Source organism: Hippoglossus hippoglossus, chromosome 20 (genome assembly GCF_009819705.1).
Source record: "Hippoglossus hippoglossus isolate fHipHip1 chromosome 20, fHipHip1.pri, whole genome shotgun sequence".
Classification (NCBI taxonomy): domain Eukaryota; kingdom Metazoa; phylum Chordata; class Actinopteri; order Pleuronectiformes; family Pleuronectidae; genus Hippoglossus; species Hippoglossus hippoglossus.
The window spans coordinates 1,688,205-1,699,397 of NC_047170.1; the positions used below are offsets into that span (position 1 = coordinate 1,688,205).

The 11,193-nt window shown below is 41.4% G+C and overlaps 1 protein-coding gene across 1 annotated transcript; it reads right to left on the reverse strand.

Annotated features, from left to right (window-relative positions):
* Positions 1-483: 483 nt before the first annotated feature.
* On the reverse strand, positions 484-6,745 carry LOC117754069 (cytochrome c-type heme lyase). The gene is made up of 9 exons (XM_034572725.1): positions 6,695-6,745; positions 5,401-5,519; positions 4,571-4,618; positions 4,171-4,304; positions 3,343-3,491; positions 2,148-2,267; positions 1,941-2,027; positions 640-1,125; positions 484-601 (listed from the first exon to the last, which is right to left on the reverse strand). Exons 2-8 carry the CDS (start codon positions 5,507-5,509, stop codon positions 927-929), a joined length of 846 nt encoding a protein of 281 aa, XP_034428616.1. The 5' UTR covers positions 5,510-5,519; positions 6,695-6,745; the 3' UTR covers positions 484-601; positions 640-926.
* Between the last annotated feature and the right edge of the window lie 4,448 nt (positions 6,746-11,193).

Here is an 11,193-nt window from a genome sequence, read left to right on the forward strand (position 1 = left end):
ACATCTGAGATGAGATCCTGTTTAATTTAGCTATTTTTAGCTTTAATCCCTTTTTGTGAAATAGGAAAGTAATATATGATTTGAACACTACACAAACATAAAAATACAGTATATAAACTGGTCAGTAGACTGCTAAGTTAACCCCTAAACAAGCTACTGCCATCTATGAGGTGCATTTGAGGACCTTTTCTGCAAGAATAAAAATATAAGCATATGGGATCTGCATGTACATTCTGTTAACGTACATTTTTTACAACATTTCCATCAAGAGGAAATTGTGGTTGACAATGTCGTCTCAAAGTGAGACTCTTCATCTGCCCCAATAGCGGAACTTTTTTGCAAAGACGACAATTTGCCTGCCTACTGTAAGGAATTAATTTTAAATGAATATAAACTTTTAAAATCAAATTCCTATGCTGTGAATTTGAAAACGCAGTGGGATTGAAATTTCTGGTTTCTTTGTTTGTGATAAATCTTATTTTCTCAGCCTTGATAAAGCTCCTCCAGAGTCACAGAGGATATTAAACTGTTTCCACAGACTAAGCAGATCTCCTATGATGAACTTCATTCGGTACGTTTTTAGTTAAAATCTAAGTAAGCTCTTTCTGTGGTGACATTTGAATTGAGAGCAAACAGAACAGATTCTCAGAAGCAGTGTGAAGCATCATGGGACCTGTTTGACAAGCACCTCCTTCCATCGATGCTGTTTTAAAGAAGTGTGAACTGCAGCACAAGGGTGTTGTTGTATTCTCCACATAAAATCAATATGATTAACAGACAAAGCTTCATGTATGTAGGACAAACTGAGTGAGCTTCTACAAAAACTATCAGGTCTTCTTTGTTTTCTTTTCACAGCACCACACATGTTGGACAGAGCTTAAATGAGGAAACCCATATTCAAAGTCTTTGTGTGTGTGTGTAGTTCTTTAGGAGGTCCAGCGCCACCAGGCCACCTTCATGCGGTCCCAGACGGCACCTAAAGAGTCATAGGCGGGGCGAACATCCAGGATTGAGAACTGGTAGTTTTCTTTGTTGACTTCCCCATCATAGTAGTCGATGACATAGCGCACCTCCTTCCCACAGCGGTCAACAATCCAGTCATGGCGGTCAAAAGGCAGCTCGTAGCTGAGGGTGAGGATAGAGGTAACAGAAATTAATTAATTGATTGATTGAAATAAGATTTTTAAGATCAACAGAACAAAGAGTATCCATCCATCACTTATCCTGTTAGGGTTGCAGGGGTGTGTGGGCTGAGTCGGTGGGAGGAAATTCCTAAGAATTTGACACCAAACTCAGTTAACTCCAACTGCAAATCTGTTTCTCTTCTCTCCTGTAGCCCCTCTTAATATTTTAGCTAGAGTACTGTGGTTGATGTTTACTGAAGGGTGTTTGCTTTCCCTTTCCCAATACAGATTTTAATGTTAAATGACATTGGCTTGTAAACTGTAAGCTTTTTCTAATTTTTGATACAAAATAAAACAAATGAAGTACAGTCTGCCTGTAACAAAGACATGTCAGCAAACCAGCTTTAATCTACTCTGGAATGGTGGCCACTTGAAGCAGCTACATATGTGAAATGCTTCTAACAGTGACGCAGATGTGACGGAGCGATGACGCAGCCGCATTTGCTGGACATGAGACTGAGGTGAAATTAACATCTTCGTTTCATTACGCTTCTTCGGCTTAGTAGGTTTGATGTGAGGCATCAGCTGCTTCTAATATGTCTCTAACATCACACAGCTGCACGACTCAGGGTCTCCACACTGAGGGAAGTGGTGGTCTGAGGTTTTTCCTCTCTCATACTCCATGCCACCAAATAAAGCAACTTAAATGTATTCTTGTGAACACAATAAATATCAAAGCAGAAAATCATGTGCTGCAAATTTGGGGCCAAAATCTAAGTTGTAAACTAAAATGAAAGCAGATAACGTGTCACTCACCCCATCCAGTGGCGGAGGCGAGCTCTGGGAGAGTACTCTTTGGCTTTCCCACCAAACCTCTTCAGGGTCGGCCCACATGGACATTCACTGGGAGAAAAGTCGAGACCAAACACAATACTATTTACTCCAATACTTTGATGAACAGGCAGATCAAATCAAGAACAGGCTGTTTACTTCTGATTTGTATGTTATTGTTTCATGACTCACATTGCATGCATGGCCTCCCATCTCAGGATCTCTTCCCAGGCCTGCTCATTGTTTCGGTTGTGGATTTTAATGATGTTGTTCATGTCAACAGGAGCGAGGTCGTCCTCACGCCAACGCCAACTGCAGCACAGAAACAGATGTAAAACAAAGTTAAGAACCCTTTAATCCTTCACCACCAACTGCTCCATCTACATCAGCATTACCTTGTAATCATTAAAGCAAAAAAGTTTTACAGTACAGCATTTTCAGACAAGCACCCTAAGCTGTTTACAGCTGATTTGTGTCCTGGATTCAGACGGATGTGTCAACTACAGTGTTCTGCTACATTGATCTTTCATTTATGCACCTGTCAGTTTATTGTGCATGTCTAAATAGCTGCTTTCAGACTGGATGATCTCCTGAAATTATCTGGAGAGGCTGTATGTGAGAATGCACACGTCTGAGTCGGGGGCTGCGAACATTCTCCTGCCAGCCTCCTGGTAAAATGTGAGAGCAGGAGATTCTCCGGAAGATTCACTGCGAGTGAGCAGGCGAGCGCGTTGATGACATTTCTAATACGCAATGTACGCAAAACTGACAACAAAAACAAAAAGAATACAGAGATCTCAGGATAAAAAATAAGGAGCCATACAAGAAGAAGACATTAATGAAGATGTCTACTTGGAGAGAGCTTTTGGTGAATAGGGCTGACTCCGGTGTGGAACATGTGATCTCCTCAGCAGAATGTATTGGTTATGTTCTCACTCCTGCATGCTGCGCCAACCCCTCGCCTTATTGCTCTGCAGATTTCAGTTGTCATCAATACGTCTGACCAGAGGATCTCTTGCTGCGTTCTTCATATGTGAAAGACAACCTCCGGAGAAAGTCTGAACCCAATTGTGGAGACATTCTCCGGAGCTTGTGTCTGAAAACAGCTGATCATTTTTTACTTTATATTTGTGATCATGCAGGTTGGAGACTATCTTGATGAAAACAAACAGATATTATTTTGTCTTTGTAACCATGAGACGGTGGTTTAAGTCTTAAGGTAAGATGTATGGCCGATGAGACACAATTTAATGTTCACATTGTTTAGACTATATCATGAAAATATTTTCTTGTGCATTGTTTCTTTTCCCTTCTGTCTGAAAAACAGCAGACTATATATGTTAACATCAGATGCTTGAAATTAAAAACCCATTCAGTAAGAACTGACCCCTTTCGCAGCATGGCATTCCAGAACATCTGTTCAGATGGGTAAACCCAGTTCTTCTCTGCACCGTGACGGGGAATGTTGGACTCCTGTCTCGAGATTGAAAGGTCGAAGGGCTGGTCCGGAGCTGGTGTTTGGTTTGGAGGAGGCATCTGTAGACAAACAGAAAGGGAAAACAAATCAGCGACACACGAATGACCATGATATTCAAGGTACAGTGTGTAGAATTTAGTGACATCTAGTGGTGAAGTTGCATGTTGCAGCTGAATACACCTCATCCTCCCCTTCCAAACATGAAAGAGAACCTGTGGTAGCCTTCAGTTGTCATAAAAACTAAAAAAGGTGTTTAGTTTGTCCAGTCTGGGCTACTGTAAAAAAAACATTGCAGCCTCCATAGAGAGGACCTGCTCCCGATGTAAATATAAAGTATTTAAATATAAAGGGTCCATTCTAGAGTTAAGAAAACAACAATTCATACAATTTAGATTTACAATCATCACACACACACACACTTGTAAAAACATCAGTAAGATCATTTTATATTCAATTTCTGCCAATAGATCCCTTTCACCTAAATCTAACACACTGAACCATTAACTGCAATCCCGTCCAAATTGAAATTCAGTCACAATACACCTTCAACTCCACATATATACAGCACAGCCATTTTCTCTGGCAGAGTTTGTCTTTGTCACAGAACTTCTGGAGGTTCTCCGGAGTTCAGTGTGTGTCTGAAAGCAGCATAAGTATTGCTGAGTGACTTTTTGTGCCTTTTCCCCCGACAGACAGCTCTCCCCCCCCTATATTCCTACACTTAATTGGTGCAAGTACCATATTTGCTGGGTCGATGTCACTTTTCATGTCTGCTGGAGCTTTCATGGGACACTCCACAAACTCATAGGCCCGCTCCTGGTGGGCGGGACCTGCTTCTGCTTTGTGCATCGGACACTCGGGCGGAGGAGACGCTACAGAAGACACAAACACATGATTGAGGCATAATGAGAACAGTACTAACCTAAAGCTTTTTTAATAATTTCTACAGTACAACGATCCAGATACAGAAAAATGCTCTGACGCAGTAGGGCTGCTCAGAGGGTGAACCACAACCTATAACAACGGTCAACACCACTTGCTCACAGGAACAGACCGTGGTCAGTGGCAGAGAAACCTCACATGTAGTAGCTTTAGTTGCTATGGGATTGTGCTATGACCCTGAGGGTTATACACCTACCTGTGACAGGTTGAGCTTGATGCATGGGGCAACCCGGAGGTGGAGACACTACGAAAGGAAGACAGAGAGAAAGATTACAGTATGTTTACAAAATATAATCATTATTAAATTGTTTTATACCAGTGCAGTCAGTGCACATTCTAAATATGCTGGTTTTCTTGGCCTGTGGTATTAATCTGGAGCTACTTCAGAATGATGACTGGTCATTAGTGTGTCTTTCTAAAACAGTTCCACAATATACTGTCTCTTTGTTATTGTTTGAGTACTGGACCTTGTGTGCAGGGCTTTTTATAAACAGTCTATAGTGCAAAGTGAAGTTTATTTATATACATGTTTTGATGATTTGCTTAACTACTTTACATATATTGCATGTTGACTATTTCAGAGCTCTGTTAAGCAAGCCACACAATCTTCAGACCAAAGTTCTTCAAATTTTCAAACTAAAAGCTCTGTGATTCAGCACGATATAAAGCATTGCTGCAACAAAAAGAATGTTGTGCCTTTAATTTGAAGACAACTTGCTAAAATAGGAGGGATTTTATGAATGTTGTTGCCATGACAGAGCTGGTTGCAGGCAAGACATGTTCAACTCCGCCCACAGACCATTAGCTCCCTGCTTCACCCGTACTGACCGCTACAGGTTGCTGGTCAACTATTTACGCAACTTTTTATAATATTGACTAATCACGTGTCCATATTTCATCAAACTCACACTTCATTTACTTGGGCAATTTACAATAGACATGCAAAGTGTGAGGATGATAAGATAACACAATATATGCGTTCCACAGACAGGCAGAAAGACATTAGTGAAATTAGTAATGTTCTACCTGTGACAGGCGGAGCTTCTTTGTGCATGGGGCAGGCTTGCGGGGGGGCAGCCATCATAGCCTCTGCCCTCACTGTGGGAGCAGCAGGTGTAGACATGGAGGCTCCCATCCTGCTCTGTCTGATGTGGAAACAACACAAAAGACATCAGTCAGAACAGTAAACAGCAGTAAACAGGTGTCTTGAAGTCAGATGCACTGGTGTGGCGAACTAGTTTGAAGACGGGTGCTACAGAAGACACTGAACCTCTACAGTTTTCAGTTGCATGGTATAAACTGATCTTTCCTCTTCAGTCCTGTAGCCTGGGTGTTAAGTCAGACACAGTTTAGGGAAATGAAATGGAGTGATAGGATTTAGTGATGGATTTGCATGTTGCAGGCAGCTGAGTACCCCTCACTTCACAATCCTCTCCCAAACATTAGAGAACCCGTGGTAGCCTTCGGTTGTCATAAAAACTGAAAAGGTGTTAAGTTAGTCCAGTTTTTACTACTGTAAAAAAACATGGTGGCCTCTGTAGAGAGGATCCCAGCTATTTAAATATGAATGGTCTATTCTAGGGGTAAAGAAAACAGACATTCGAACCACTTAGATAATCACACACTACTGAAAACATCCCTAGGATTATTTTATATTCAATATCTGCCAATAGATCCCTTTCACCTAAATCTTACACACTGAACCTTTAAAAATGGCCACTCAGTTGTAAGCATGTACTTCTATTTAGAAGCGACGAATCTGTCACTAAGGACTCAGTCCAGATCAGCAAAATGAATGAAATAGCAGGAGGGCAGCGAACAGCGTTGGACTGAAGGTGAGAGGAGTCAGTGGAGGTCTCCAGTGAGCTCCTGTGACCAACACGAGCACACTCAGGTGGAGCTGCGGACAGGAAGAGGCTGACATTGAACTTCCTGTCTTAAGTTATCCTTGAACAACCTCACGGCTAACGTTAGCATCACAGCCTTCAGAGCCACTGCACCTGCACGACTTACACAACCTGTCTCCAGACCTTTAGAGCACAGCACACTAAACCGGAGGAGTGTGTGTGCGTGTGTGTTCAAACGGAATGTATTTTAAATAAACGGTGCCGACCTGGCTTAGCACCAACTGCTCCCAGTACACGTTAGCCACGCTAGCTAGCGGCTATGCTAACGTTAGCTGATATGATGACTGCCTTCTTTGCTCTTTATTCTAAAGCTATTTTTAAGCAGAGCACAGTAATGGCACACGCAGGGATCCGCGCGTGTCTCATTCAGTGAGCCACAGAGATAAACACCAGACAGGAGAGAAGCAGCTGACCTGTTTGCGAAGTGAGCCCAGGAGGTTCCTCTCTCAGGATACTGCACCAATGTCAACGTGCAGGACAACTACCGTTACCCAGAAGGAGTTGCACAACTGTGCGCTTACATGTGCCCTACGTACAGTAACACGTCATCACGTAGACGTACACATTTTGTAACGTGCACTCGTGTGTAATGATGTAACACCAGTGGCCGAGTTTAAGTGGTAATGTCTGTACTGGTTTGTATAGAAACAAAATATAAGCGACACAATTCTTTAAGATTTCAATTTCATCTAACAAATAAATCAAAATAGATTGTACCCAATGGTTTGATTGAAACACAATAACCAGTCATCATTATCAAGTCATAAACAGAACTCAGTTATCTTAACCAATTAACTTGTTGTGTTGAATTGAAAACATTTTTATGTATAAAGTCTAATAAGAAAAAAAACTAAGTACACCCTGTAGTACAAGTGTATGGCCACTGGATGGCGCTAATGCCCAGCCTTTTTGTAAAAAGATGTTGTCATTAGTAATGGTTCATTTTAGAAACTGGGTCTTAATTGTAAATGCAGATTTGAATTAGATTATTCTTTCTAATGTTTCTCATGGTCTGCCTCCAATATATTTCATTTGCATTCTCCAAGACCAATTTATGAAATAAAGAAATATGGAAAAGAGAGTAGAGCCTCTCAGAGATTCATCCATTAATGAATTTCTGTCTGTCTGTCTGTCTGTATTTAGATTTTCTCGACAACTGCTTATCTGACCAACTTCAAACTTTTAGGTGCATCGAGGATGTAAAGAAGTCCAGTGTTGACAGTGACGTGTTTGGGGGATGAGCACAATTCAGTAGGTTGTATAATGCTGCTATGTTGTGTTTTTGTGCTTATGAGTGTTGACAAACGATTTCACATTGCGACATTTCTTAGATGTGTAAGGGAAATGTAACATTCTCATCATGCAGAATGTAATCATGTTAATTTCCCCTTTGATTGATTATGATTGAATCGTATACAATGTAACCTTGAACATGCTGTATCCTGTGCAACTGAATTAATCTTGGCCTGATGTCATCAGAAGATCCTGACCTTTGGCTTAGAAACCCTAACCCTCAACCAGAGGGGGAGGAAGGAGCCAAATGTATAAAGAGAAAGAACAGCTTCCCATCGGGGGTGCATATTACAAACCAACCTTTGTCTTGTGCACCATGCTCTGAGCAGTAAAGTGTGACAATACTGTAGGAGATTTGTGTCTCGTTCCTCGTTGTCAGAGTGGGATTGCAGAATTGCAACGACGGATGCCAAGTGATACTAATTTGGGTTTGGCTCAATTAGTTGTTTGTATGTGTAATTAACGTGAGACCATGCAGTGCCCAGAATGAGAAATGAGAAAACACAAAACTCTAATCCCACAAGTCTCCAAGTATAATGGTAGAAAGGGATCATGTTAGTGTAAACAATGTACTGATTACATAAAGTTGAAGGGTTTTATTTGTCATGATAAATGGATCTCTACTACAGCATTGTGAAATTTGAACGCTGCTTCCTTCGAGCAGGCAACAGTTGAGGACGTGACAGTACCTAATACTTTTAGCTGAACATCATGGTCACAGGCCAAATCCCTGTAACCATCCGGATTGCAATAAATGAAACGCATGTGAAACCTAACACCGGTCTCACTGATTAAAACCTGGCTGGTCACACAGGTTCATGCACGTTACACATATTGAGGCAGAAGAGTTTCCTAATTCATTCCAGAACTCCAGCACATATGCAACCCAGTAATGAGATTTTTATCTAATGTTGCCACTTTGCCTTAGAGACCTGTCGAAGATCCAAAGAAAATTCCCGTGTGTGCATGTGTTCTGGGTTTGTAAAGGTTGAGGTATCGCTCATTATATGTATTTGTGAATGTGTATTCACATGGTTCCTTGCATGACTGTGATTTCCCCACAGCTGATACATATTACTGCGATACTATCATGGTTAAAGTTTTATAATTACTCTCAACCGCTCCCCACACACAGTGTTCACTCAGACATACAACCACCATCTGCTTATGTGTTGCTACATTTGCTTTCATTCTGAATATTTTGAGGCATGCTCGAAGGCATATAAGCACATTTTATACACATGGAAACCAAATGGACCAATATGCAGATGTAACAGGAGGGATGAAGTACAAGTTGAGGCCACATTTACTAACAACTATATCTTTGAAAATAATAGGGTTTCAAAGAGCAGAGGTGTGAACTCAAATAACATGACTTGGACATACGTCATAAACTAGTGATTTAAGATTAAACTTCAAATTGGACTTGATTCATTGATCTTGACTTGGGCCTTGTCTCACTTGTTGGTCTTGACTCGGGACTTGACATGATGGTCTTGACTTGGGCCTTGTCTCACTTGTTGGTCTTGATTCGGGACTTGACATGATGGTCTTGACTTGGGCCTTGTCTCACTTGTTGGTCTTGATTCGGGACTTGACATGATGCTCTTGACTTGGGCCTTGTCTCACTTGTTGGTCTTGACATGGGCCTTGTCTCACTTGTTGGTCTTGACTTGGGACTTGACATGATGGTCTTGACTTGGGCCTTGTCTCACATGTTGGTCTTGACTCGGGACTTGACATGAGGGTCTTGACTTGGGACTTGACTTTTTGGTCTTGACTTGGGCCTTGTCTCACTTGTTGGTCTTGACTCGGGACTTGACATGATGGTCTTGACTTGGGCCTTGTCTCACTTGTTGGTCTTGACTCGGGACTTGACATGAGGGTCTTGACTTGGGCCTTGTCTCACGTGTTGGTCTTGACTCTGGACTTGACTTGTTGGTCTTAACTTGGGCCTTGTCTCACTTGTTGGTCTTGACTTGGGCCTTGTCTCACTTGTTGGTCTTAACTTGGGCCTTGACATGAGGGTCTTGACTTGGGCCTTGTCTCACTTGTTGGTCTTGACTCTGGACTTGACTTGTTGGTCTTTACTTGGGCCTTGTCTCACTTGTTGGTCTTGACTCAGGCCTTCACATGTTGGTCTTGACTTGGAACATGACCAGGGACTAAACTCACTTGTTGGTCCTCACTAGTCACCTGACTTGTTGGTCTTGATGTTTTGACTCGGGATATGATTCTGGGCATCATATCCACGACCTGAAACCTACAGTTCATGTTTATTGGAAATCAACTACTTAGTCCCACTTCTCTTAGACAACAATGTGGGCGACAGTGTTTTGGGGTTCAGATTGTCCTCTAATAGTGTGTCGTCCTCACTCACATGTTTCCTGCAACCAAGTCGACTGATGTCAGTCAGTGACAGAAAATACATTTGGACCCATTTGGATTCAAACTACTGTAGGTTGCGTAATGCTCAGGTGTATTTGGGAGATGTCACAGTGTTTGAATCCAGCATGGAAACACAGTGGGATTTAGTTGACGGTTAACAGGCCTCCTTTGGTCTGCATCACAGACTTTGTTTCTTCATGGCTTTGTACTCCTGATTAATTCCAGTGCGTTCACAGCTGGGACCGAATTGATGATGAATGTGTTTTTTTTTCCAGCTCGCTGTTTTTGAGATGTTTCCTTCACTCAGTTTGTCTTTGTAACTGTTTGTGTTTCCCCTCTCTCTGGCTTTGATCAGACAACATGAGAGCACAGGCACGTCTGCTTTGCCTGGAGAAACTCAACTGGAGGATGTTGTTCCTCTGACTGGCCCTTTCAGAGCCCTTCAGTGCGAGAAACATATTGGATATGTTCATTTTTACAGCATATGAATTTCAGCGACCCCAAATCAACAATATTTGCACAAGACTGGACACTGGAATGGAAAGTTTTGTATCTCAAGCTAAATTAAAGGCATTTATCGTTTGAACTTTTAAGTTAGACTACACCTGCCCTAAATGAGATACACTTTACATTGTGGCTTTTTGCCTAAAGACAATGGCGCCATTAGTGTTACTTTTCTGATTAATAGCTACAATCCAAACTAAATGGTGTTCTTATTACCATGTAAAATCCTTACAATTCCCAAATCTTGTGTTCAGCTGTGGGCTATAACAGTTTTGATTTTATTCCAACTGCTCACTTTGGGCTTTCAATAGACTGCGGCAATGCAGATAAAATAAAACACACTGCCTGCAGTGGCTATAGAGAGCTTGGTTGTGGTTATGAGAGTCAATAGCAATGAGAGCAATGCTGATGATTTGTTACACAGAATGTAAGCTATGAACTGTGCAGTTCCCTTTCCCAATTTGAAACAATCAAAGGCTTATTTTCAAATTTCTGTTTCAAATATCAATTTTTTTCTCTCCTACGGTTTTTCAATTGTACTCATTAAACTTTAACCAGGATAAGAAAATCTAGTGCAATTCTTCACAAAATAGTCTATTAAATACGCTCACAGTGATAAACTTATACAATAAGTGTATATGGATGTTTTGGCACAGTGGTTTTACCTTTAACTGCACGTAAGCTAACCTATATCTGTATAATTAACAACTTATTGGAGCTGCTAATG

What these genes read in the sequence shown, in the direction of transcription:
- LOC117754069 (XM_034572725.1), bottom strand. Translation starts at nt 5,509, where the DNA reads ATGGGAGCCTCCATGTCTACACCTGCTGCTCCCACAGTGAGGGCAGAG. An exon ending in TCAAGCTCAACCTGTCACAG is followed by an intron (nt 4,305 to 4,570) that starts GTAGGTGTATAA and finishes TGTCTTCTGTAG; the next exon opens with CGTCTCCTCCGCCCGAGTGT. An exon ending in ACATCGACCCAGCAAATATG is followed by an intron (nt 3,492 to 4,170) that starts GTACTTGCACCA and finishes GTTTGTCTACAG; the next exon opens with ATGCCTCCTCCAAACCAAAC.